The sequence below is a fragment of the Ostrea edulis genome, chromosome 2 (genome assembly GCF_947568905.1).
Source record: "Ostrea edulis chromosome 2, xbOstEdul1.1, whole genome shotgun sequence".
NCBI classification, from domain to species: domain Eukaryota; kingdom Metazoa; phylum Mollusca; class Bivalvia; order Ostreida; family Ostreidae; genus Ostrea; species Ostrea edulis.
This window is the reverse complement of record NC_079165.1, coordinates 35,196,158-35,223,968: the sequence shown is the minus strand read 5'-3', so window position 1 is coordinate 35,223,968 and position 27,811 is coordinate 35,196,158. Positions and strand designations below refer to the sequence as shown.

General features: G+C 34.3%; 1 protein-coding gene and 1 long non-coding RNA gene across 2 annotated transcripts in view; one reads left to right on the top strand and one right to left on the bottom strand.

Moving 5' to 3' along the window:
- LOC125679008 (centrosome-associated protein 350-like) overlaps positions 1-27,811 on the top strand; it is a 91,335-nt gene that overhangs the window by 19,560 nt on the left and 43,964 nt on the right. Inside the window, exons 4-7 of the mRNA XM_056153366.1 lie at positions 8,718-8,855; positions 12,651-12,729; positions 17,564-18,151; positions 27,561-27,623. Coding sequence (XP_056009341.1) covers positions 8,718-8,855; positions 12,651-12,729; positions 17,564-18,151; positions 27,561-27,623 — 868 coding nt within the window. The remainder of the gene's footprint in view (positions 1-8,717; positions 8,856-12,650; positions 12,730-17,563; positions 18,152-27,560; positions 27,624-27,811) is intronic.
- Positions 580-2,827, bottom strand: LOC130051640 (uncharacterized). The gene is made up of 2 exons (XR_008799907.1): positions 2,217-2,827; positions 580-1,442 (listed from the first exon to the last, which is right to left on the bottom strand). It is a non-coding gene; the product is annotated as an uncharacterized LOC130051640 (long non-coding RNA).

Below are 27,811 nucleotides of genomic sequence, written 5' to 3'. Positions count from 1 at the left end.
TCCAGACAACAAAGCTACAGTATTGCAATGAAAATCAATCATACACAGGTACACTGTATATGAAAGGTGAAGATAACAAACAGTGATCAATCTCGTAACTCCTATAAGGAATACAAAATAGAGAGTTGGGCAAACACGGACCCTTGGATATATCAGAGGTGGGATCAGGTGACTAGGGGGAGTAAGCATCCTCTGTCGACCGGTCACACCTGCCGTAAGCCCTATATCTTGATCAGGTAAATGGAGCAATCCATAGTCAATATCAGTGTGCCAAGAATGGCCTAACAATTTATATGAAATACATGAGACAGCATTTGACCCTATGATAGATTGTATTGGCAGACTAGATTATTATAACAACCATAGAATTTGCAAAATGCTGACTTTAAACGAGACTGTTGGAACCCCTGCACCATCAACTTGTTTGTCAGTAGCCTGCTTCGATTTAAAAACTGGCCATACGCAGTACAAGCTCTTGCGTATCGAATCATCTGAGAGATATAAACACAATATGCAGGTGATAATGGAATATTGCTACATAAATATGGAAAGTTGACAATGAAGAAGTTGAGTTCTTAGTTTGCCGTTAATATTTATTTTCAATAAAATATCTAAATACGAAGCATATGTGACATTTTATACATGAAAATAACTGATCTGATCATTGTTAAAACTTGCTAAATATGTTTTACTTGAATCAACAGTCTTAAATAAGAAACCACATTTTTGCAGCTAGTCTAGAATAATTCTCATTTATAAACACTGAGTCTCTTTTAATTGGAGCAAGCTGATATTAACTCACAATGAGGTACATCTGATATGTGTAGCAATTCAAAAAACTGTGTCCACACAGTATGATGTCAAATCTATTAATGGCCTGTAGATCTAAATGATTAAAAAATATACTGCAAATTTGTACGTGCTGCATTGCAAAAATTGGCAATACAATGTCTCTATCAGCATGTGCTGTTCAAATGACATGTCACATGCATAGAGGAGGCAACCACCTATTAAAATTGGGGAAGTGGTGACAGGACACTGATATATTGTTTTAATCAGAAACATTGCTTATGTTTTCTTTACAATTGATACCTTGTTAAAATTGTCTGACACTGACCGTCCAAAAAAATTGCTGTCCGAATTAATGATACAATTTTCAATGCATGTGAATGTTTTGCAGTAATGCCAGATCTTGAACATGAATTTCCAGATTAACAATGCAAAAAAATGTATAAAACTTCCGTGTTCCACAAAAAATTGTCTGAAAGGTAAAGTATCTGGATTAATGGCATCCCGATCACCAGGGCCCCACTGTAGTACATGTATTTAAATCAGCAACGGGCCAAATTCTTCAAACTAAGACACAAGTCTCCAAATAAGATGTTTTCCAAAGCAGAGGTCATAAGTGACTGCATTTATATGGTTCAAACGCTGCACAAGACCTGAAAATAGTAATGGTGTTACAGGTTGGGAACTGTTTTGATATGGTGAATATCCATTAAGCAGAGAAGGGTCTTGTCATTAAAACTTTACTCTTCAGTGCATTTGATAAAAAAGATTTGAATGGATAGTTTTCATTATATATCAGATATGCATACATTAACTGTTGTTTTTTGACACAAACAGTGACATCACCTCAGTTAGACGTTAAGTGGTAAGTTGACTAGAGCAAATACATGCATCAAATGGCAACTTCGCCAGGCACATTTTAATGTTTCATCGTCATTTGATGACAATCAGCCCGTATTTACACAGGTAATGAATTGAAAAAGGGAAATTGGCATTAAAACAAGAATATAGACCTGCAAGATCAATATTTGATTCGACTACTGCTTTTTTATCAATGTTCTTGGCAAACACTGGTTTGATCACAATTTTTCGACTAAGTTACCTAGAGTTAGATATTGGTTCTTGGGGTGCTTGAGCATTCCATTTGCAGATTTCGCATACTAGTAGCAGATTAGAATTCTTTGATTTTACAAACAGAAAGGGAATATGTCACCTATAACTTTGGTCTCTAAACTAATTCAATCAGATTTATTTATTTTGTCATGTTTTAAAGGGAGATGTAGCTGATTTCAGACATGAATGAATTGGGAAATTAACCAATCTAGATAAAAACAGAGCAAGTTCTGTGGGATATGCGAAAGAAAAGATTCCTAAGTTTACCTTTAGCTGGTAATATTGTGATTCATTGTGTATATGTATATCAGTACCACATTTGGAGAGCTGCCTGCAACCGTAGAATGTTTAGGTTCTTTCAGTCACCAATAAATGCAAAGCATCGTCATGGTGCACAGATCCTTCTGAAGTCAAGTTCATTCTCATAATCTTTATCTGTTATAAAAGATACAGAATTTATGCATATGGTAGACTATTCTGATTTTGCATGTTGATAGTGTCTGCTAGTGATTGTGGTCTTGCAGTTATGCCATAAAGCTTGATCATCAGAAGTTGTAAACGGTGTCAATCCTTGGGACAACATGACTTTTAAATATGTACTCTTGCTGAGCAGAACTTTATAAATGGCTGGTATATTTGCTTTTAACTTTAGGAAATTAAAATAAATCACACACAGTAATGTACTCCCTACCAGCTTTATTTTAATAACACGCATTATTTATGTCATAAGGTTCTTTATTTGTTGACATTTTTCAAACACTATGGTAAAACCCCCATGGACGATGTGTAAAATCTAATAGAAGTAGTGCAGGATAGTGGAACAAATTCACCTAAAGTCTTGAAGATCAGTGTTAAGATAATGGGGGAAATTATTACATAAAAGTAAAGCTTTATTGAAGATTTATTGTACATCATATGATCACAATGTCAGGCTTGTTCTTTTAACACATAGCAACTGTTTCTTAATTGTTTTTTTACCTGTCAGAAAGTTACACCATCATTGCATTTGTTGAGCACACCTTGCATTCAATTTAAAGGCTGTCTGCTGCACAGCTTATATTCAGTGTAAAGTACAATTGATAGTTTGTTTTTTCAACTGTGTCTTGGTAAATAGCTACAAATTAAGACTTTAAAGATTTTCTTTTATGCACTAAGTTACAGTTTCATTTTGTTAATAGTTGTAGACCCTGGTTTTTTGATGTGTGTTTAAAAAAAAAAAAGATTGTAATGACTTAAAATAATATCCATCAACTCATCAATTTAAAACAGATTAATAAGAATTATCAAGGACGGTTTTATTGTCAGACACATAATGTGCTAAAGAAACTTGAACAGAATTCCTCTGATTATAACATCTTGGACACCAGCGGTTTGGAGTTTTGTGCAAGCTATTGTGCTCATTTATAAACACAATTAGAAGAACAAAGCTCTTATCATTAAAAAAATTTAAACTTAATTCTTTGTGTAAATTGTCTAACTCTCTATTTATTGAGAATTAATATGCATAATTTGTGTACTGGTGTAAGCATTTTGAAATATGATATATTTATCATATACTTTTAATGGTTTCTGCTTGCTTTAAGCCTAATAATCTGTTTTCGGGTTAATTGGATTTACGCAGCAGTTTAATGTATTCTTCTTGCAATGGTTGAATGGTTACTTTTCGTCTTCCATTACTGACACATTTAGTTGAACAGAAATTTTACGTCTTCCATATTGCTAATGTGCATGCCTCAGCAGAAATTGTTTTACATTTGACTTTCATGAGTGATACACATGGTTGAATAGTTTAAATATTCAGATCTTCCATTACTGACATAAATGGTTGAAATGTTCACGTCTTTCATCACTGTTGATACATCACTGATTGAATAAAAATGTTTACATCTTCTAATGCCAACACGAATGATAGAACAAAACATTTCTAGAACTTCTATTGGTTTGACTTGAAATTTTGTCTCGATCATCCGTGACAGACACACATGGCAGAACACATTTTTATCCCCTCGCAATTCAGTGTTTGCTAGTGTGGTTTTTTTTGTGTGTGTGTGTAACACTGAGCTTGTAGCCAGTTGTAGACACTCTATAGGGCACTTTTGTTGTTGAATTGATTTGATACTTCATTGGTAGCTTTGTTATTAAGATACTAAGAACCCTATTGATTTGGAGTTAAAGGGTCAAAGGTCAAGATCACTATGGGACTTCATAGAAAAAAGCTCGATGCTCTACAGGCCACAGTTTTTGCTCCATGTATGTAGCTTTGTCATTAAGAGAGGAGGAACCCTATTGGTTTTGGGATCCAAAGGTCAAGGCCACCATAGGACTTCATAGAATAAGCTTGTAGACACTGATTGTGAGGAGAGCTCTTGGTTTTTGTACATCTTTCGTTATCAATACATGTGGTTGAACAATTGTTCTCATGACTATATATTATTGGAGACATTTTTCATTTGTTCATAATACACTCCATGTGTATTAATTTTATAGATCACATTGACAGTTTAAGGATTCATATGAAATATAGATATTAAATTTGGAAAGACAATTAATGGAACTATAGGGTTATAAATATTTATCCCTTTTATTATTTCTGCATGAAGAAAAATTCATACAGTTTAAACAGCAACAATGAATCAATGACAGTTTAATTCAACAGCTAATGACTTTTTAGGATTGATATATGGAACTGTCATACAAGGATAGTCACCATTGTTAATTCAGTGAGTTTGATATAGTTTTTACCAAAATGCCTCCAAACTGCATTGAGTCTGCCATGTTTGTTTATTAATGGGATAAAAGGCTTGGTTGTATTATAGGGGTATAACACAATAGAAACCTTGCTGAAATTACCCCACTCCTCCATTGTTTTGATACCCCCCCCCCCCCCCCCCCCCCCCCCATATAATACACACCATGTAGACATTTATTTATTCCTTATATATATTTAAAAGAAAAAGAAGTTCCTTTAGTATTCCCTCGCAATTTGTTTCGAGAGGGGCTATAGTAACGAGACCATTCAACGTGAGTGTATGGGTGTAATGATATGCTAGAGGCTAAATCTTGTTTGATTGATTGATTTTATATTTCTCATGTAGCTTTGTTATCAAGAGAAGAATTTAATAACCATATTGATTTTGGGGTCAAAAAGATGAAAGGTTTAGGTCACAAGGAGACTCGATAGGAAAAGTTTGTAGACACTTTAGAGGCCGCAAGTTTTGCTTCATTTTCAAGAGAGAAAGAATCCTATTGGTTGTGGGTTAAAAGGTCAAGATCACTAGGGGACTTGATAGGGAAAAAAAGCTTGTAGACACTAGAGGCCATGTATTTTATTAATAAATTTGTATTTAGCTAATACTTATATTTACAGATTCCTTATATGAGGGGATGCACCACCTTGTTTATTTTGTTGGAAGCTAGGTATCTTTATCGAGACATATGTACATTGAAACAGTGGAGAAATATAAAATGTTGAAACTTCCTAATGGAAAAATAAGGAAGATTAACTAAAAGGACATTTACTGGCCCATAATGTGAGTCTGATATTAATTTCTGGGCACAAATGTGTTTTGCTTGAATTGAATGAGCAACTCAAAAGTTCCTTTACAATGATGATAATTGATCTCAGATATATTTGGTAAATATTAAAAGGTTAAATATAAATTAAATATGGAGAAACCAGGACTTCTTTTGACGATACACACACTGGTTTTCAATAGGTCTAGCACCCAGGGTTTTGTTGTACACCCAACGCAGACAAATGAAGTATTATAAAATTTTGTCAGCTGCCATTAAAATCTCATATGCTCCAAATTGAAATGGAGACAAAATTAATAAAATAGACAAAAACACCAAAATACATCACCCCATGCAATGAATTACTTGCCATGCATTTGCTGTTTGGAATTTTAATCAGAACAGTAAGGGATAAATGTTTATAGCATGTGTGGTAGATATATTTTTATTGTTAAAGTGGTTTTAAACATCGAAAAAACATCAATTGGTTGACACTGGTATTTGTCAAGAATACGGCTTATTCCGTAAGATATAGGATATGAAGACATTAGAATTAAGTGAGGTTCAGTAGTCTTTAGATATGAAAAGAGAAAGCTGAAGCAGAAAGATTTTGCGCCTCCTACTTCCTCCGCCCCTAAAAATTTAGCAATGGAATGTTAGTGCCATTTAACAATGAAGACAAATAAAAGCAATATTGTTAATCTTTGTGTTAAAAATTGACCACTATATTATGTTTGAAATAGAGCAAGTTAAACAAAGGTGTTTAAAGTTAAAGCTGACACACTTTTGTCCTTCTGACATAATCTTGTACGTTAAAAGTCGGTTAGAGATCATGTTTTCCCAGGCACTGGTCACAAGATTTTCTTTTATTCTTACAATTAAACTTCACAGATTTTTTTGGTAGTGTGTATGATAGCATGGAAAAACTAAACATTTTGAATAGCACCAATTTATCATTATAGGATTATGGAGTTCAGTGTAGGTCGATATGTGGTTTTATGGACCCATTGTCAAGTAATATCTACAGAAGACAGATAGTATTGACTGCACTTGTGAGGTTGATATTACCTTTGTGTCTAAGGCTGATATTACTGGATGTAGATATTGCCTTATATTTGCATTTCATGATCATCTTCTAAATTAGTAAAAGTTCTGGAAGCAGTCTTAGGACATCACTCAGCCTTTTCCATGAATTTGAGAAAAAACTTTGCATTTAGGCCCCAGAATAGAACAATTTTTATGGTGAAAATGTAAATCGCCTCCTGTGTAGTACGAACTACGCGGGACAAATGCAACAGAAACAACAATCTGTATGCTGTCATTTTTGTTTTTCGCTTTAGTATTAAAGATCTTAAAGTGGAAGCTTTACATACAATTTTAGTGGAAGAAAACATTTATTCAAGAAATAGCTGCTTCAATTTTACACGTGGTAACATATGTAAACAAAAGATGGCAACCTTAAAAAACTGATCAACCAAATGAGGTAGATTACCAAATAAACAAAAATATGAGAAGTATGATGAAATTTTAAAATGTATCCTTGTTCAGATAGTCATATCCAGTTCCATTAGTTTACCGAGTGTGCCACACAAATTCAAATTGTGGGCAACACCATTTTTCTTGTTATGTGACCCAAAGTAACGGGTATAAGGTGGTGATGTATTACATCAAGGTTCTTTTTTCCGACTTGACGGAAAAAGCAAAGCAATGTTTCGATTGTCATCGGACTTTGACTGCTTATAAGGTGGTGATGTATTACATCGAGGTTCTTTTTTCCGACTTGACGGAAAAAGCAAAGCAATGTTTCGATTGTCATAGAACTTTGACTGCTTATGACATCACAATGCCAACCAAAAGGTAACCAATCACATTTAGATAAAGCAATTAACCGTTGGCTATTCAGTGACTGTTACATGAATTTGGCTGACATGTACAGAATTTTCCTGATATTTAAATTTACAAGGACACTCTCAAAACATTACGTTGAAGCAGAATGTGGAAATAAGTGCTGAATTATTATTTTTTGAAGATTATGTTGTATCTACATGGTATACATGAGAAAAATGAATAATACACAATACCACTGATTTAAATTTCCCAAAAATATCATTCCGTGCTTAGACCATGCCTTGAAATCTTACAGTTTTTATAATACCTTGTGTATTGTGACAGAATTGTATGGCTTTGTAATGTGACGTAGTATATGCATGTTACATATTCATCTTTCTGTGACATATCAGATAGTGCATGTCAATTTCAGATACATCACATGATGGGCCTTAAAACATTGAAAATTGCTGACACAATTGATGTGTAAGGCTATTATGGATATGAGGAAGTTTTACAAGTAACACATGCACAGATATTTTTTAATATTACTAGAATTCAACAAGAACATTTCAGTAAGAGCAATTATTAACATCAGTTTTTACTTCTATTTTCTACAATTCTCATCGTTGTCTTGCAGTTTCATTTTCAAATCGGAATCAGACCTTGGGTTTTATGAATGCACATGTCTACCATATACATGTACATGGAATTCTGATTTTGCCTTCACATGGTCACAGCAAGGTTGTTTGTTTTTTTTTTACCAACGTGTCAAGTTTCATCATCGAGCATGTAAATGCTGATTATAATAAACAAAATTCAGTGCTATAGAAAAGAAAAAAATAGAGATCATAAGATCAAAACGGGTACAATTTTTTTGCATGGGTTATGGCAGTTTGTAATTATCTGACAACTTTACATAACTTGTACCTGGTCTTGGCAAACCAAGATCCAAAGTCTCAAATATTCACATTAAGTTGCCAGGCACCTGCAATTTCTGTATGTGACTAAATAGATAGCTTTTCTTACCTCTTCGATATAAGTACTAACTTTAGTAATTTATAAGCATTCAATCAAAACATATTGGAATTTTGAAGAGATAAAAATTTATTCTTGACTTAAATGATGATTAAGGCGATAGTGAAGTGTTAAGGTTAGGATTTTGTGCAGTGTTTAAACAAAAATCGAATAATTGCAGGTGTTGCAAAGCTATGAAATGGGCATTGTATTCATTTTTTAAGGTAAACAGTATTAAGTTATCATGGCAGATAGAAAAATTCTCAGTATTCAGGACACTTGAGAGCTCCCCTAGGAAAATGAAACAGCAAACTCCAATTGAAAATGATTTTAGTGGTGCATTTCTCATGAATTATTGATGAATGTATCAATGCAGTTTAATATTATGTAATAAATGTTTCTCTTCCTTATAAGTGTATTTATTTGATAATTGTTAAGACTATCCTTTTTTTCCATAGTTACGGAAGATTGAACACAGACTAGGCGAGAGTGAGCACCGGGCTGTTCTGAATGAAATTTACGAGACCAGCATCAACGACTATTCTCCATTGACTGATTTGAACGTAACCTACGATGCAACAGAGGCGGGAAGAGCTGTATGTTACCCATTAGATTTTTTTTCTCCATCAGTATCAAAAAATATTTTTATTTGGAAATATCTTATTTTATGCCATACTTATAAAACAGTCGATTTCCATTATTCTATTGAGCTCCACCTTACATAAGTGATTTCTTTTACCTCAAGGCGGTAATTTAGCATATATAAGCTTTTAAAGAATAATAAACAATTATTTCATGCCTACTAGAGAAACGTCAAAACTATTGCCCCTCGGCAATGGCGAAAGCCAGGGAAACTGATGTCAGAGTTCCTCTTCGCCATTTTGACTGTTTCCCTAATATGCATGAAATAATTGTTCTATAACTGAATCTGCTAATCGGGCAATAGTTTCTCACGTGACCTGGAAACAGTTTGTCACATGACCGGGAAACAGTTTGTCATGTGATCGGGTAATAGTAGGTCACGTGATGAACTGTTTCACCCCTGCTCATTTTGTGTACCTTTCTCTGCTGATTAAAGTTGGAAAACAAAATTGTAATATCAATTTATATAGTGGATTAATAGGTAATAAAATTTTATATCATAATTGTTGGTAGAATAGGAACAAATTATTTTGCTCACCTAAAGTAAGTACCTGAACATGTATGACGACTTTGACACCTGTGAAGGGGAGTAAGACATACTCTGAAGGAAGGGGACACATGTATGTCTGAATTGAATGGCGCAGAGTTTGAGAGGATAGAAACACGATTATACTTATGTTTTTCTGTGTATGAAAATGCTTTTTTAACAACAAAATATTGCACATCAAGTTGGATGTTATATTTTATATGAAATGCAATGTTGAGAGAAAATACTCCATTTTGTGGATGCTCTGTTCAAAATGTTACCCTTTGCAGGGGTTTGATTGTGTCAGGGTACTGGGAAATTTGTAAAGGTAGAATTAGGACTGGATCTAGTGAAGAATGGGAACATAAAATAGATTTTGACAAGTTATGTGAAAGAATGTAAAAGGTTGAGCCACTTGTTTTGCCATTGCAGTAGGTTCAGTAAAAATGTCGAAGTCTTCAGGATTGAAGGTGATACATAGATTTAGAGGAGTCCATTTCAGGGTGCCAGGTTATGGAGGAATTCTTCTGAACTTTGGGATTCTTTAGCTTAATTTATGTGTATACTTGCTATATGTTTTTTAGTGTATTTAAACCTACTGGGTGATAAATTTGAAAAAATCAATAGAAAGAATTTTTGTCCAAGGAAAAAAATGTTTGTCCAAATGATTGAGATCAAGGATAAGACATAATACCTGATGATTGGCCAGCAGGGCAATGCGGCAGAGGGCTTGAATGAAATTTGTTTTCCGTGGGATCTAATTATTGACTTGCTTGAAAAGTTTTGAATACTCTTAAAGTCAATCTTCAAATAATTGAAGGTAAAAAGACAAAGATTATGTGTTCAGTGGTATTTTATTTAAAGATTGTAAATGCTATCTATCTCTGAAGAAAATTTTATGAAAAAACTTTCCGCATTCCTAATCATTTACTTTTACGATTATTGATACACAGTATTTAGATCAATATTTTCGTGACAGATAGAGGGATTTCAACTTCCACAGTTCCATCCATACTGCTTTTCCTCCAGCTGTTTGGTTTAATTGACTTGTGTACTCTTTAGCACAAAAAGAACTGTGTGTCTCAATATTACGAGATACATGCAAGACATTTCTTCTTTCAAGTCCACAGAACTGTTTCATTAATTAAATCACTTTTTGATGTCAGAAAGTATAAAATAATCAAGGAATGGAAAACTAGGCCTGTGGTTGTATAGACAGACCGCTTAGTGTTTTGTAGCTGTTGGATCTAGTAATCTTATTTTTTTTTTATAGTTTGCAGACTTTTTGTGATTTGAATGGTTCTGAATGTAATCAAAATTAATTTGATGTCATTTCAATTTAGATTTTTTGTTGCTATACTCTACTCTGACTTTGAATAAAGTCTGTTAGATTGTACACAGTGCAATCAAACTCCAGTCTGATTTAATATTTCTTGAAAACAAACAATTGGCAATAGTCAAAATTTCAATTCTTTTCTTTTTTCCCCCTTTTCTTATTTCTATTTGTGTTCGGTAAAATTATTTTTAATGAAACAATGTTGCCTGCTGTGCACTGCTCTGTAGTGGTTTATGAAGGGTTGCTCTAGGCTTCTCCTGTTGTAGGGGATCTCTGTCTTTCCCATTCTCATGCTATTGATAATTTGAAGATAACAGTATGGCAGATTAGATCAGTAAGGATGTTGTAAGCTGATCCAAGCTGCAGCCGCAAATGTCACCCGATGGTGGATGATCTGTTTTTACGCTGGAATAGGAGGTGCTGATACCTTTTATCAGCAGTGTCTGCTTGGACAGATCAATAAGTCCCAAGTGGAATCTATCAGTTCTGCTTTCCTTTCTCCTTTCCATTCTCATTGAATGCCAAACAATGTATCATTCTGGGCTTCATGTCACAGCTTCATCCAGGAATGTTGTCTCTCACACAATGTGACTGATAGTGCCACCATGCATTGAAAAGTGTGCATCACATGCAGAGTGCAGCCAATACTTTTTACTCTGATCAAATTAGAGTGTATGTCCATTTCCTTAGTTTGCTGAATTCACTAGGTCTTACTTTCATTGAACAATGCAGTTCTAGACTTTGGACATTAAATTACATTGATTACACGTAATGGATACCTCTAAGCCAAAGTTAACCAAAGCAATGACCCACTCCCAAGTACCGGGCAAATTTGGACTAGGTTCACTTCATGCTTTAAATGACCTTGTTAATTTTCATTTCTAACAAATACCTGCTAGTGAAAATTTCATACTCTTATTGACAATAAAGCTTTTATTTCTTTCGGGCATGCACATTTGTAAAGTTAGTTTTATGCCCAAAAACTACCACATTTTGATATAACTTACAAAGAATGTGAATACGAGCACATCCATCGATCAAAAAATAAATTATGTATATTAGTATCAATAACAATTCTATCAATAAGCAAGTTTAAAAATTGCCTCACTATTTTGAACAATATTGTAATTTGTCTGTTTTGAATGCAATTTGACAAAATGGATATATTGATGTACGTTAGGATGTTGTAATGTACAAACTACTGTGAAAATCGTGTCATAATTTTACATCATGATGCCTTCTAAATATTTTATATGATAAAAATGTTGAATTTCACAGGGCCAAATAAAGCTCATTAGTATTTATTTTGAGTTTTTTTCCTATAGATTATATTGGAAAATATACTTGCTTTTTGGTCATTGCGAAGAAGCAGACCTCGCTAGCTTGGTCCGCTATACCATGCAATGACCTCCTGTGGAAATATTTCAAAGTCGACAAACAATGTGCATTTAGTAAAAACAAGTTATGAAATGAATGTGTATAACAAAACAGTTATAGACTGTGTCCTTGGACAACAGCTGTTTTGTTTGACTAGACAACGGATCTGTTATGCCAGAAGCTGTAGGCTGAAGGCAACAGATCCATTCGAGGGTCAAACAAACAGGAATATTAACTGGAATTCAGAAACAACTAAAGTATGTTGTTATTTTTTTTTGGGGGGGGATCCTGAAACTATATTCCTGGTTATTTACATTTTTTCCACTCTAGATCACCCCTACAGCAGGATGTAAGATATCAAGTTCATTGACATTGAATTATTTGCATGTCTTCGAAGAATTTGTCTTTTCAATGTTGATTTCATCATCATTGATTTACACCTTTTTTCCCAGGTTTTTTCCCCCTTCTGTCAGAGCTATATGTCTATTTTTTATGTTCATCTCTTTTCAGGCATTTGTTGACAGACATGGCTGGGCTTCAAATGTTAGGAATAAATCATACCCTAACAGCAGGAAAATTTCTAGAATAGGTAAGAAATCAAAAATGTTGCTTCCATGATAAATTTGTTTCACTTTTAAAGAATCTTTGTTCATGATTTTAGGCTAAAATGGTCCCTTTCTTTATATATGGTGTTATCTATTTTGAATAGTATATTAATTTTGCAAGTAAGAGAGGGTAATTTTGGAAATTATCAACCCAAGAAAATCATTGTCAACCGAAGCAAAGCAGAGGTGAACAATGTTTTTTCGAAGGGTGTCAATTTCCAATGTTACCCTCACTTGCATGCAATAGTTATGATAGTGAGCACAGCAGGCTCTAAGGATTAGAACAGAAAAAATTGTAGTCCACACATACATCCAATAAATTTTCAGCATCAGAAAAAAGCTACCGTAATTCTAACAATTGTCTGTTTTGATTTTGCAAAGGCACGTCTCATTGACCTGAAATTATGAATTCATATAGGTTATCTCGATTTTATCCTTGTCATGTGGTTCCATGCACAATGCAGTGTACCACATTAGGTCTAATGCAAAACAAATTGTAATATCGATCATGGCTGGGGCATAACGATATATTTTGAAATCGTGAATCATTGTTTATCACACAACAGTTTTTTTCCCAGGTTCATAACACAGGTTCGGAAAAACGATATGAACTCGTAGCACAGGTTCATAACTATGCAAATTAGGTAGGTCAATCATTCATGCACCACATAAACAAAACAACATGTCATCCTTTGAAATTGTTAACATTGACGGTAGAAGACTTTGTTTTGTCACCAAGGTTGTTCCAGGAGGATTTTGTGTCTTTTTTGAAGTGAAAATGATTTTAAGTTTGAATTCTTCAAACGATGACGTCACAATTGAATTGAAATCTAAAAACTTCTTTGACATTCAGGCTGTGAAATAGACAGTTAATTAAAATGTGCGTTTATAAATGATGGTTGTGTGATAAATAGAATCTTACACTTGTGCTTATGACGTATGAAATTTGTTACCGGATTTGAATATTTCCCTAGCCAAGGCTCGGGAAATATTAATTCTGGTAACTCATTTCATATGCCATAAGCACTCGTTCAAGATCCTCTATTTATGTTTTGACATCAAAAAATATATCTTGCAATGGTTGATCAGAATGAAGAGAATGCTTTGTGCACATACAAAAAATAAAATTCAAATCTCTGGTATTTCCGCATCAAAAAATAGTCATTGCTCATGTTGAGTATTCAACCCCCCCCCCCCCACCCCCCCCCCCCCCCCCCACCCCACCCCCCACCCCCCTTGCCTTATGGTTAGTTTAGCATGGCATGCATGCACAGGGTATAAATCAACCACATGCCACTTAACTTACTATGACAGAGAATTTGTACTTATGTTTATATGAAAAGATGTAACTGTAAACTTTACAACATCAAATGATCATTATCAGTTTGATTTTAATCACATAGGGTTTTGAATGAATCTGAATGTATCATTACTGACTTAACAAGGGGGGGTGGGGGTGTGTGAGAGGATCTAACAGGTAGCAAACTTGAAACATCATTAAATTATTCAGTATTTTAAAGGTTATGATTTGATGTTCCAATCCCCTAACTCGACTTCTTGTAGGAAATAGTTATTATATTTGCCGATTTGTATGCATTTCCAGCTCTCTCTCCCGTGGGAAAGAATTCTAGGTCCTCTTATGTATGTATACCTGTGCTTGCCCGAACTGTAGCACCATCAACATATCATTACTGAATGCTATAATCTAATACAGTTGGCAAACTTTGAAGTGTCATTTGTTTTTTATGGTGAACTGTACACATCTAAATTCTGCACAGTTTAAATTCTTTTTACATTATACTTTCATGTAAATTAGTTGACTGATGAGTTGAGACACATTTGATAAAAAATGCTATCACCCTCTGAGGGATAAAATCCCACTCTCCAGCATGATAGAACCCAAGAACAATCAACATTACTTGACAATGGGTATTACCAATATATGTTGACTGCACAGAATTCATGTATGTGCGGTTCACCATCGTAACTATTGCTTGGAGGGTAACATTGGAAATTGTCATCCCTTGAAAAACCATTGTCAACCTCAGCTTTGCCTCATGTCAACAATGGTTTTCTCAGTTTGGCAATTTCGAATGTTACTCTCTCACATACCTGTATTATTTTGATAGTAATACCACCCGTTGTCTAGTAATATTAGCGGTTGTTACCTCTATCACACTAAAGGCCAGTGGGAGGAGAATTTTTCATAAAATTTTTCTCAACCAATCGGAGTCAACTAATTCACATGGAAGTATATTTGTTTGTAGTGCTTTAAGAGAACACCCAATTATCTTGGGATGCTGATCAAACGAACACACTACAAATGATAAGAGGTTACATGGCTTTGTGCGAATCTTGACCAGGTGGAACTAGCCTGTGTTTTGCATCAGAAGTGAAAGTCTTTTGAATGAGACGATAAATACCTGCAAGGTCCCTTGCCATATAATGTGTTAGGACAATAAATAACCCATAATGAGTTGGCCCGAGTCCACAACCATGGTTTAAATTTGGCACTGTATTTAAAAATTGGTGTTGTCTGGATGTGAGTGAAATGGTCTACCAGGACAAACTCGTGTTTGAAATGTCAAATTCAAAAATTTTGTCTTTTAATTTGTGGCTATTTTGCCACATGAAATGTCTGACGTGAAGTATTATAATGAAGACATATACTGTGTATATCACTTTGTTTGAGCAAGTGTCCAAGTGTTAGATGATCTTGGTGTGAGGACTAGTGAATTTAATGGTATCAGTAAAGGATGCAAAATTATTTATTGTGAAATGCATTTACAAACTGTACCAGAAAAAACATTATTTGTTGTGTAACTTTAAATGCATTGGATCTTAGGGAACTTTATTCCATAAGATGATTTGCTGGTTTGATAACTGGCGTAATTAGAGTTTGTAGGAAGAGTTACCAATTTGTTTTTCATGACTCGATGCTCAGACTTCCTATTCTGTTTTAATTTTTTGTGATTCTGATTTATTATCAACTGCCATTTACCTAGATATGGGGAGAAATTAAACAGCTTTGCAAGTAATAGACCAAGGACATGCAATGTTCCTGGCTGCGACAATCGGAAATAGATGATCCTATATCCTGACGGATAGATAGATTGACTTAATACAGAGAAATTGCTTTTCATGGAGATTAACTGCATATGTTATGTAATCTTGGAAATAGTAAAAGGTTGTCATCCATTATTTTAAGTAGCTGGTAATGGTAAATTTGGCCAAATTAATGCAACATTGAGCCAGAATAGTCAAAAATTGATGGAATAATGTCAGACAAGAGGGGAGTTAGGTGTAGCCTGCTATGGTATAATAAATTTATAAAATATTTGTATTTTGCAGTTTAATACATGTATTGCATAGATCAATTGATTATGATCTTTAGGGATTAAAATTTTTGCAAAGGAGGGAACATAGCCCATCCAATGGAAAGATATTACATGTATATGTATTTGTTGACCTTGAGACTAGATATGACAAAATTTACATTGAAACTTAATAATGTATGGTGCATATTTAAGTTGGTTCAGATATAATCCTAATTTTAAGCCTCACATTACAATATAGTTTTTAGTTCGCTGGGACGAATGCCAGAGAGCTATTGTCATGATCTTGTTGTCAGCATCACTTAACCTTGAAACCAAGGAGGGATAGGGCTTTGATATTTCACATATAGATTCCTCATGACCAGGCCTTTCATTTGGTATCAAGACTTGTGACCTTTTAAGTGATCTTTACGTCAAACTTGCACATACTTTTCAGAAACTTTAACCTTTTGGACCAGGGGGGGATAGTGTAAATAGAGTCACACTTCCTAGTGAGCTATGTTGTCTTGTGACAACTCTTGTTATAACCCTTTTCTCCAGAACTAAAAGGCTATAAGTACAATCTGTAACCTCTTCACATGCAGTGTAGTGGTTGTTCTGTTCAAATATAGTCAATTGGGATCAGGGTGGGTCACAGACAGACAATAGGGGTAAACTCCAGCATCACTATCAATTGTCAAAATGATTTGCAAACTTAGTTGGCAAATTACGATTCTTGGTTAAGCATGGAGGCCCAATAGGGGATTGCAATTAGGTATACTAGATTCAAGCCATGCTGGTGCGATCATTTTAAAATTATGTATTTATTAGAATTGCCTCACATGTAACATTAGATGCTTGTGGACGGAATGAGATAAATATGAAAGTGAAATTAATACATTCAAATCTTCAATGATGTAATTTTTTTTCGTGAAACAGATTAATTTTTTACTTTGAAATTGGGATAACGTTTGCGTTTCAATTTAACCTTTGTCTGTGATATCCTGGAGTGTGTTATGGTGTTGTAGAAAGTGGAGAAAATCACAAAAAATATCCTGCTTTGTATTGCATTTAAGGGTATTTTCAGCATAACATTAAATGTCGATACCTATTGCTCTTGTCATACATTGGGGGATTTATACTGAAAATTTACTTGTGTGCGAAGTTTGTTAAAAAAGATAATCCAAGTTCACATTGTTTTCAAGGAAACAGAATAATTGAGGATTGAGTAATACCATAATATACAGATTGACAACCAAACACAGAAACATGATATATATATATACTTCATAGCATCAGTGAATTGTTTAAAAAACAACACCTGCTTTCTGTTTTTAGTACATGTATTATAGATTTCTTAGTAAAAAAAAATATAAACCAAGTTATTCAGGTTAGCTTATGTGATCTTTGGCTTGTTATTTGTTAATATGCATTTAAATTCAAGGTAATTTTCTAGACTTTTAAATAGCTGTCTTCAAAAGCCATTGATATTTTCTTCTTTCAGAAGACAAGTACCAAGAGATGGATGGGGCTGGTGCCAGGAGTAGAATGGATAAAAATGATGGCAAAGGGACCACCCATGGAAAGTCGGGAAAGTCTAACACAGACACTTTATCCAATGGAGGACGTGATAGGAAATTTAAAGCAAGCAAAAGTGAACAGACTAGAGATTCCAGTCCAAAGTGTTTAGAAAATGCAGATGGAATTTATGGGGACTTGATCGGTGCCACAGGGGTGACCAATGATTTGAATTCTTTGGATCACGACCCTTCAGTAATAAACCAGGATACACTGACAGATTCCAGGGCTATTAGAGAGACAAATATTAGGTTTTTAAATGATAATTTAACAGCATATGATGATGTCAGGTGGGGTAGGCCAGGGAATCCAAATCATTTAACGCATGTTAGTGTGACCGTACCAAGGGCCCGTGACTCTTACCACCATGAGCCATATCCAGTCAGAGCTACGCATTTAAACCAGGAAGAAAGGGAGAGAAAGTGGGAAGTTGGTTCCACAGATTCAACAGCATCGGACACAAGCTCTCAGATGGGCAGGAAGCTGAAAAAGACACTGAAAGACTTAGATTTTGGTGAGTTAGTAGATGTGTTTTGCCTTTCTAACATCATTGTTTTTATAGTTAATGGGAACATTCTTCCTAATGGCTTTAGTTGATTTTTCAATTAACTGAAAGCAAATAAAATTAAAATGTATTCGATGTGTATGTGTGCCATTCTATTTCTTGAATAGACTTTGTGAATAGTTGTACAAATCCATATTAGAATTGCATTTTGATGAGCATGAAATGGTATTGTGATGGTGGTCTCTTTCGATTATGTGTAGACATTGTTTCTAGATTACCTGCTAAGTAGGAATTAATGTTATACACTTGGAAATGCATTGTCACGTAGTTAGTCTGTTTGAATTGATGGTTAACCCACACAGAAGGTGGACCATCCTGGGATGTGTTTAGATGGTGTATGCTTTATATCAACCTAGATATATCTTCAAGGCATCTGGAGGTGATAACAACCCCCCCTCCCACACACACACACACACATACACACACACACCATTTTTAACCACATAGAACTTTAAATGAAACTGTTGAAACCCCTGTAACATCAACTTATTTGTCATTAGCCTGACTTGAGTTAAAAACTAATCATGCGAAACATGCTCTTGCATATCGAATCAGTAGAGAGACATAAACACGATGTTCAGGTGATAATGGTATATATATTGCTACATAGATAAGGGAAGTTGATAATGGAGAAGCTGTAGTCATCCCGTTTGTTGAGTCGAGTTGTTAGTTTGCCTTTAAAATCTGTGTTCAATAAAATATCCAGGTATGAAATAGATGTTGAAGATTCAGTGGTGTCTTTTATTTTGAGTTCACTGGGATATGTATCGAATTGACACTTGAGTGAAAATGGGTATTATTAATAGATAAAATGTGATTGATATATCTAAATTTCGAGTTGAAGGCCACAAGAAGAGATTTTCTCTTCTCATTCTTTCTTTTGAATAAATTCTGCCTTGTAAGAATATAAAAACAGGTCAGCTAATAAAGGAGCACAATTCATGCCCATGGGAATTCCAACAGACTATTGAAAGACCTGATCACCAAAGACTACAGAGATATTGTCAATGAGGAACTCCAGCATCTTTTTGATATCAACATCAGAAAACCTGTGTAGAATCAGAGTGGTGTTTAACAGTAATTTTTTGGATGACTGATCACTAGATATGAATATTTTCGCTTCACGCCAGTATATGTTTCATGAAGCGCTGATGTGCTTCATGAAGTATGCTGGCATAAAGCGTCACAATTCATGCACTCGCGCATTTTTAAAAATGAAATTTCTTAAATATCTTGGAGGCATCTACCTAGAAACAAAAATATTCTGCTCCAGTGATTCTAGTCATTTCAATTTTAATATTCTAATAACACATTTTCTTGTATATTCAACATCAAAATACTTTCTCTTTTAATAGAATCTATTGTGTAAACTTTTATTAATCACCTCTTGGGCAAACTGATTATGTTGAAACTAGGCATGCTCAAAGATACAACAGGAATTTTGGCCAAAATTAGGTTGATCTATATATGATGGAAAAACTAGTGCAAGGAAGGATTCTTGATTCTTGCTAAAGAAAACATTTAGATCAGTTGAATCCCATGGGGATCCGGGTTGGAATAGGGCCTCAGTACCCGCTTGCTTGTCGTAAGAGGCAACTAAATGTGGCGGTCCTTCGGATGAGACTGCAGAAACCAAGGTCCCATGTCACAGCAGGTGTAGCACGATAAAGATCCCTCCCTGCTCAAAAGCCTGAAGTGCTGAGCATAGGCCTAAATTTTGCAGCCCTTCACCGGTAATGGCGAAGTCTCCATATGAATGAAAAAATTCTTAAACAATATACAAGCAATCAATCAATAGATCAGTTGAGGGACATGTGTGAAATTTACATTTTATGAAATAAAGGCCACTTGATGACTTTCAAACTTTTTTCTAGAACTAAACTTGAAAGGTAAATGGCATGATTTGCAAAATCTGCATTGTCATAAAAAAAGATATTGTGTAGCTAAACAACTGACGTCAAACCTTGTTATCTCAAACTTGATGTTGCCGAGAGAGAAAAAATTGAGATATCCGAGAGTTCAAGATATTGCGGGTCAAATACCATAAGAAAATGCAGTTAGGACTTACAACTCACTTCGACATATCCGGAGTGTAACACATGAGATATCAAGATACCGAAGTTTAACTGTGTATGTATTGCGTACCTCTGGGTGTAATATATGTATTGCGTACCTCTGGGTGTAATATATGTATTGCGTACCTCTGGGTGTAATATATGTATTGCGTACCTCTGGGTGTAGTATATGTATTGCGTACCTCTGGGTGTAATATATTGAAAGGATTTATTCATCTAGAAGAATTACATAGTGCTTTAAAGGACGGTGTTTGAATTAAAGTCAAAGTATTGTGAGCTAGGTAATAGTTGCACCTCTAGTTCATGCAAAATATCAATATATCAGTGGAGAAGAACAAGGAGCTGAACTGTACCAATTGTTTTAATATTGTATTTCCATGTAAAAGTAATATAGTGGGTTATAATTCACTGTGTGCAGAAAAATAGTGTAACATGCAAAAGGTTGTTCTTTTTAAAAAAAACTTTTTTCTTATTATTGAAATATTTGTTTCTTTCCATGAATGTTATGCCAAGGATTGAATTGTCAAAATATGACGAGTCCATGAAAGAAGGGGATTTTAAAGTGTCCATGTTGATTTGACATTCCTTCAGTACCTAAATGGTTTCTTATCCATAATAATGTCATGATTATGCAGTTTGTTTGTCCAATGTTGAAACTGAAGTAGATAATTCAGCCTTGTGGTCTGTTTAGGTTGATCTTGGTAGATATCATTGGAGAAACCCACAAATGGTAGACATGACAAAGATCTGGACAATATAATGCCATTATTTCAATATGTTGCAGGTTTATATGAATTTGATAAGCTGCTAAGTGGTAGTGTATTGAAGCAACTTACAAGGTATTTGATCGTGGGCCATAAGTAAGGCCATTTATCACGGAGGATTCTCAAAGAATCTTGGAAACCTGTGGACAAGAGATCTCAATGCTTACAATAGAACACATTTATTTTCCTTGTGTCTTTGTACTGGGATACACAAACAGATATATACAGGATAAAATCGTCATTTATTACTCTAGTAAATAGGCAAATACAGATCACATTTAGCAGGTCACCCCAACTTTCTGGTTTCCTTTGAAAAAGAAATTCTGTAGTTTCTTATTAAGTTAATATCAGCCTAAAGGTTTTAATTCTTTTTCAAGATTTTATTCCGTTTTATATTGAACATTGAAAAAAGGAAAGGAGGATTTTTAAAAATAGAATTTCCAAGATGCATATTAAACTGATTAAAAACGTAGCTGTGCATAAACCAGAATATGTGCATACACCAAAAAACTTCTGGTGGGTGCTTATTATGGATGGGGATTGTGGAATTATTGTACAGCAGAGTTCCCATCTTTGTTGAGATGCCCCGTTTAAAGGGATAGGTATTAATTGCAGTGAAAATGCATAACAAACAGCCACAAATCATGTGGAATACCTCCTCTAGAGATGTGCAGGTGTATGTTTGTGTCAATTTTGGGGGGGATTTGATCTCTCTTTGTGTGGATTCTACCTGACCTATCAATATCGTGAATTGACATGGTATTTTGTGATAATTACTGAGTGATTGATAAGAATTTCTATGGTGGTTTTATCATTTCTGTGAATTTGCCATGAATTTTGGTTCCAGAAATTGTTTGGTTGTTATTGCAGACTGTCTTGTTGACCCAATGATTGTTAATTTGTCAAGTTGGGATGAATTTGATTTCACTTTTTTTTTCATGAAAAAGAGAAGAGGGAAAATGGTTTTAAACACAGTTAAGCTTATAAATAGGTTTTCTTGATATCCAAATGTAAAGGAATAATTGCAGATTCAACAATTACAATTATTCAATTCTGAAGGTCAGAGCATTTACACAATATCATAAGTAATCCTTCTATAATGCAGCAGAAAGACTTTGTGCCAGACTTAGGCGTCCAAATTGATTTCACACTGAAGTGGGCTTGATCACCTTTTTTATTGCCATCATTGAGAAATGATAGGTTTTCTTATCAGTAGGCATCCATATTTTTTAAGTTGAAGAGGTACTATACTAGAACAGACTAACAAAAGTCTGATACAGTTGTAAGAGGTGCTTTTGTCTTAAGAGTATGTACTTTATCTTCATAACAGTCAACATGATGGACCAGAGTGACTCAATTTACTTACATAACTTTTAAAAGCTTCCTAAATTGAGCCCAAAGAATGCCAGAAAAGTTTCAATTTGACAGGTCATGGTGTTTGCACAAGATTTTCACTGCACCTATAGAGTAGGGAAACTAACATAAAATGTTGACAGAAATCTCAAAATTGTAGTGCTTATATGTGCCTTGCACAAGTCAGAAAGTTTTATGGGTAAAAGATATTTCATATATCTTAGACTCATAGTGGTATAAGCAGATATTTGCACTTGATGATTAATGCAATAGTTCCCAAAAAAGAGGGTTTTCTATTATACGTCCGTCTTTAGATGGGACGTATTATGGTACAGTGATGTCTGTACGTCCGTCTGTGTGTCTGTCCATCCGTTCGGGGTTTTCTCTTTATAATTTCATTTCCCTTTCACATATCATGCTGAAACTTGCTGTGTAGCTTCTTTGTGGGTCACTCTAGATCATACTGCAATTTTTCCAGGAGTTTTGCCCCTTTATTTGGAAATAATTATTATATGGAGGGTACATAATTTGTCCGCCCTTCTCCTCCCACAGTTTTCAAGTGAGAGCCTTCTTATTTTGTGGAGTGTTTATATGGGTATTGAAGATGTGCATGTGGGATGAATTTTGATTTTCTACAATTTTTGAGAAAATTACAGGTTGTTGAACTTAGTCTATTTGGAAATTAATATTCTATGGAGGGTACATAATTTTTCCACCCTACTCCTCCCACAGTTTTCAAGTGAGGACCTTCTTATTTTGTGCCAGGAGTGTTTGTATGGGTATTGAAGATGTGCATGTGGGATGGATTTTGATTTTCTACAATTTTTGAGAAAATTACAGGTTGTTGAACTTGGTCCATTTTGAGGAAATCTCGATTTTTAAGCTAAGACCCTTTGTTCATATGAAAGTTTGTCACAGCCTCATGATGGCTGATACTACCTGAAGCAAAGTTACACAAATTATAGCACAAGAAAAACACCCTATGTAAGCATTTCACGGGCGTATTATGTACCGTTTGCGGTACTCTTGTTGCAATTCAATGAGCATGGGTGAAAAAAGTGTAGAATTTACATTTCTGTCTGAAGACTTTTCCATTCTTAATTATGTCTTCATTAGAAGAGCATGGAAAATAGAGTTCTAGAGTTTCTTTGTATCCCATCTCATACTTTCACTGGATATGAATGGAATGTGAATAGCAAATGTTTTGTATAGATATAAAAGACAATATTATATTCTTTGTGTTCAAACGTAATGTTAAATAGAATTTGAACCATATCCTTAGTTCACACCTTAGGCAGTTATGGAGTGTCTTCAAATGAAGACTAATTGATTTCTGTCTATTAGCCTCTACCTTGTTAAATCTCCCTCAAGGGCTCTCTGGACTTGTTTTAAAGTTTCGTACTGGGACATATTGATCTAATCAGCAAATCTGCCTGATTTTTTTGTTGTCACGGTGATCTGAACATGGACATAGAATGTGTCCTAAAGTTAACAGAGATGATTGTTAACTTTTAATAGAAAAAAATCCTTGAACATTCAACATGGAAATGCTCTTCAACTTTTATATTAAAAGTAGAATTAGGAACCGGCCCTTACAGATTTCTATTTAAAATTACACATGTGTGTATGTACAAAATGCTTACAAACCTATTGTGAAGGTATAGCTATATATATTTTTAAGGTGATCCACCCTCATGTATCTTCTCAATATTAATAGTTCAAAGCAGAAAACTATTAATTTTCACTTGATATGATTCAATCAATAACCAAAGGAAATGTATGTGTGTTGCCACCTTTTTGAAGATGTCAGGCATGCATATAAACTGAAGTATATGTCAATATCAGAAAATGGCACTTCTTCATCTAATCAGGGAAATCATGATATAATAGACATACAGTGTGCAGAAATGTACATTTGTAGATGTTTCATATCGGACTTCCAAAGAGATTAACATTACCTGCATTTCCACTAACCAGGCTAGGTACCTCATATTTTGACCACCGACCCTAAATTTCTGTCTGGTCTTTATACCTTTATTAGCTATTAAAAATTTCTTCATTGGAGTTCTTTTATGGAAGAACTGGGCAAGTATCTTCGAAAAGTTCTTGATTTTTATGGGAAATGCTGTATTTTAATGTGTATTACAAACAATATATATCCATACATTTATGCATGAGCACAGCCTTCCATCCCTATCCCCCCCCCACCACCACCACCACCACCAAATGTGAGTAACTGTTCCAAGCAGACATGAAAAAACTATAGATTGCAGGTTATACCCTATATGAAATATTTTAAAAATATCTTAGACTTTTGGTTAATTTGAATAAGAATTTAAATTGACACAATAACTATAATGATATACTTTATGACATCACATATGACTCGTAGAACCCAGGACAGAGTTACAATGGGGGTTCAAACTTTTATTTATGAACTTCTGAAAAAACCACAAGGGTAAAATGTGTCAATTGTATATTCAATGTCCTTCGTTATATCACCCTGGAGCCATTGTGGGTTCACAATAAAGACTTAAAAATTAGAAGTCTGTATCTTTATATGAGTACATGTTTAAAGTGACTCGAGGGAATGATGTGGTCCACAGATCTCTTCATTTTCACAAGGTTGCAAGAGCATAATTCCCTCACCAAAAATAGAGCTGATTGAACAACCCTATTTTCCCCAGCCCTTTATTACAGAAACACAGGCATTTTGTTCATGGCCCAAGCATAAGAAATCTTTTACTTGATAGTATTTAGTATAACAATGGAAATCATATTGAATTAGAAAATGATATGGAATGTTTTTTTAATCAAGCGCAGAAAGATGTTGGAGGTGCCATTATGAAATTTTCTCTGAAAGGTAAACAAGAAGTCCCACAGAGTTGACTGAAGACTTGAAAGCTCAATAATATTGACCTCTCCTTCAACCAAACATAGTGTGAAAGTTTCTTACCCTAAATGGTTGGCAATATCAGTCAATAAACTCCTTAAGGAGTTAGCCAAATTCTGCAGACAATGCAAAGAATGACTTTGTAGACAAATGTAAATTTGTCAGTTATTAAGGATGTTTGTAATTCAAATGAATTTGGAGTACTCAAGGATTCTTGGCATCTAACTAATGTATGGAAAACAATTTGATAAAAAAAGATTTTCATTTATGTCCAAGGTTCGGTAACTATGTTCCATCTCATAACCGTTTTTCCATATTGTAAATGACTAGCATTTATATTTTGGGTTAATGTATATACTGGCTCTTCTACTATATATTGAGCCTAACCACGATGACTATTTAGCTCAGTGGTAGAATTTAAGACGATCAGACCCTCCCCACCAGCCTTCTAAATTTTTACACATTTCTTCACTTTTCTTACATTTTCCATGACAATTCAGCTGTCTAATTATGCTACAGCTTTGTTAAACACATATACCTAGGCACCTCATTTAAATTCAATTTGATTTTATAAGTATAAATTTTAAGAGTAGGCAATATTTTTTAAGAAGATGGCAACACTTTCAAATTTAACAACCTTGAGATTAGTTACTTTTGAAATATTTTGTTAATTACTATATTGGATAAGAAAAACTATAGGAATGCACACAGGAGATGTGGTAAAATGTCTGACTTGTTGATTCCTGTCAAAGTATCTACTATTGAATATTATGGTTCAGGATGTTTAAAACTAGTATCTGAGACTAGAAAAGTTTGTGGCTACTTAATCAGACCAGACCAGATTTCAAGCAGGTAGCCTTATCAGACTATGATCAAATGGGAACCTTGGAAAATGGATTTAGATTTCAAGACAAAGAAAACTGCATGCAAATCCAGGGATCATGATAATATGAGCTGTAATCCTGTCTAATGGTTATCTAGCCTAGCTATCGATTTTATGAGCATGTTGCTGTTTAATTTGTGTGAATAGCTTATACATGTACTATTGGTCACCTCAAGGATGAATACTCTGCAACTTGTGATTGTTATTTTGTCTATGAAAGATATGCACTGAAACTCTGTATTTTGTTAAATAATTTATAAAAAAAAATTCAAAATAAAAACATATTCATACTTTTGTGGACCTGTTAGTTTTAATGATATGATTTCTTTTTCATTATTACTTGAAATGTGCCTTAATACTAGATAAAGTGATGATAACGAACAGTAATTAATCTCCTTAAAAAGGAACAGTCGTCAATCTCCTATAAAGAATACAAAATTAAGAGTTGAACAAACATGGACCCCTGGACACCAGAGGTGGGATCAGGTGCCTAGGAGGATCAAGAAACCTCTGTTGACTAGTCACACTTGCCATGAGCCCTATATCTTGATCATGTAAACGGAGTAATCCATAGTCAAAATCAGTATGTCAATTGGTACAAAACACATCGGACAGCATTTGATCCTGTGATAGCTTGTTTTGCAAATTAGATCATTATATCAACCGTAGAAATGCTGACTTTAAATGAGACTGTTCACTGTTGAAACCCCGTTAACATCGACTTATTTGTCAGTAGTCTGTCTCGATTTAAAAATTGATTATATGCTAAGTATGCTCTTATGTATGGAATCAGTTGAGAAACATAATGTACCATATGCAGGTGATGATGGAATATTGGTACATAAATATGGGATTTTGACATTGGAGAAGCTGACATCATCTCATTTGTCATAAAGTTGTGTTGTTCGTTTGCCGTTGACATCTATAAATAATCAATAAAATATCCAAATATGAAGCAGATGAGGAAGACTTTGTAGTGTGTTTTATTTCGAGTTCACTGGGTTTATCGAATTGATATATGAATGAAAATGAGTATTGTTAATAGATAAAATGTTGTCGATATATCTAAATGTCGAGCTGAAGGCATCCATTTAATCAACAGAACCATTAAAATTCATTGATTACTTGTAAATCATATATTAGTTTAATTAGCTATTAAGTACATGCATAAATGTCTGTGCTTTGTATTGCAACATTGGGAATTTTCATGTTATGCTCATATTATATCGTGTTAGTGTTCATTTAGATTTATGTTGTGGGTCAGTAGATTATAATCGGCAATAAGATGTGACAAGCAAGATTCTTATTCTCATTCATGGAAATTCCTAGGATTATAGTAGACAGCACAGAAGTGTTAAAAAAATTAAAAATTTCACTTGTTTCCTTGTAGATGCATTGTCCAAAATTAAAGAGAAAATTCGGAAACAGCAACAGCGATCAGCCTCTCCAAAAGGTTTGTCTTGTACTGAATGCACAAAAGAAAATTTGTCAAGGCCTTAGCAAGTTCATTTTATGATCCTGGATTGCTAAGATTTCAAAGTAGTTTGGCCAGAGGTTGGAAAATGCACTTTTAAAATTGATGTTTTATGCATTATCCATGAAGTTTAGTGAAAATTTCTGATAAGGAAAATTTCTGAAAAG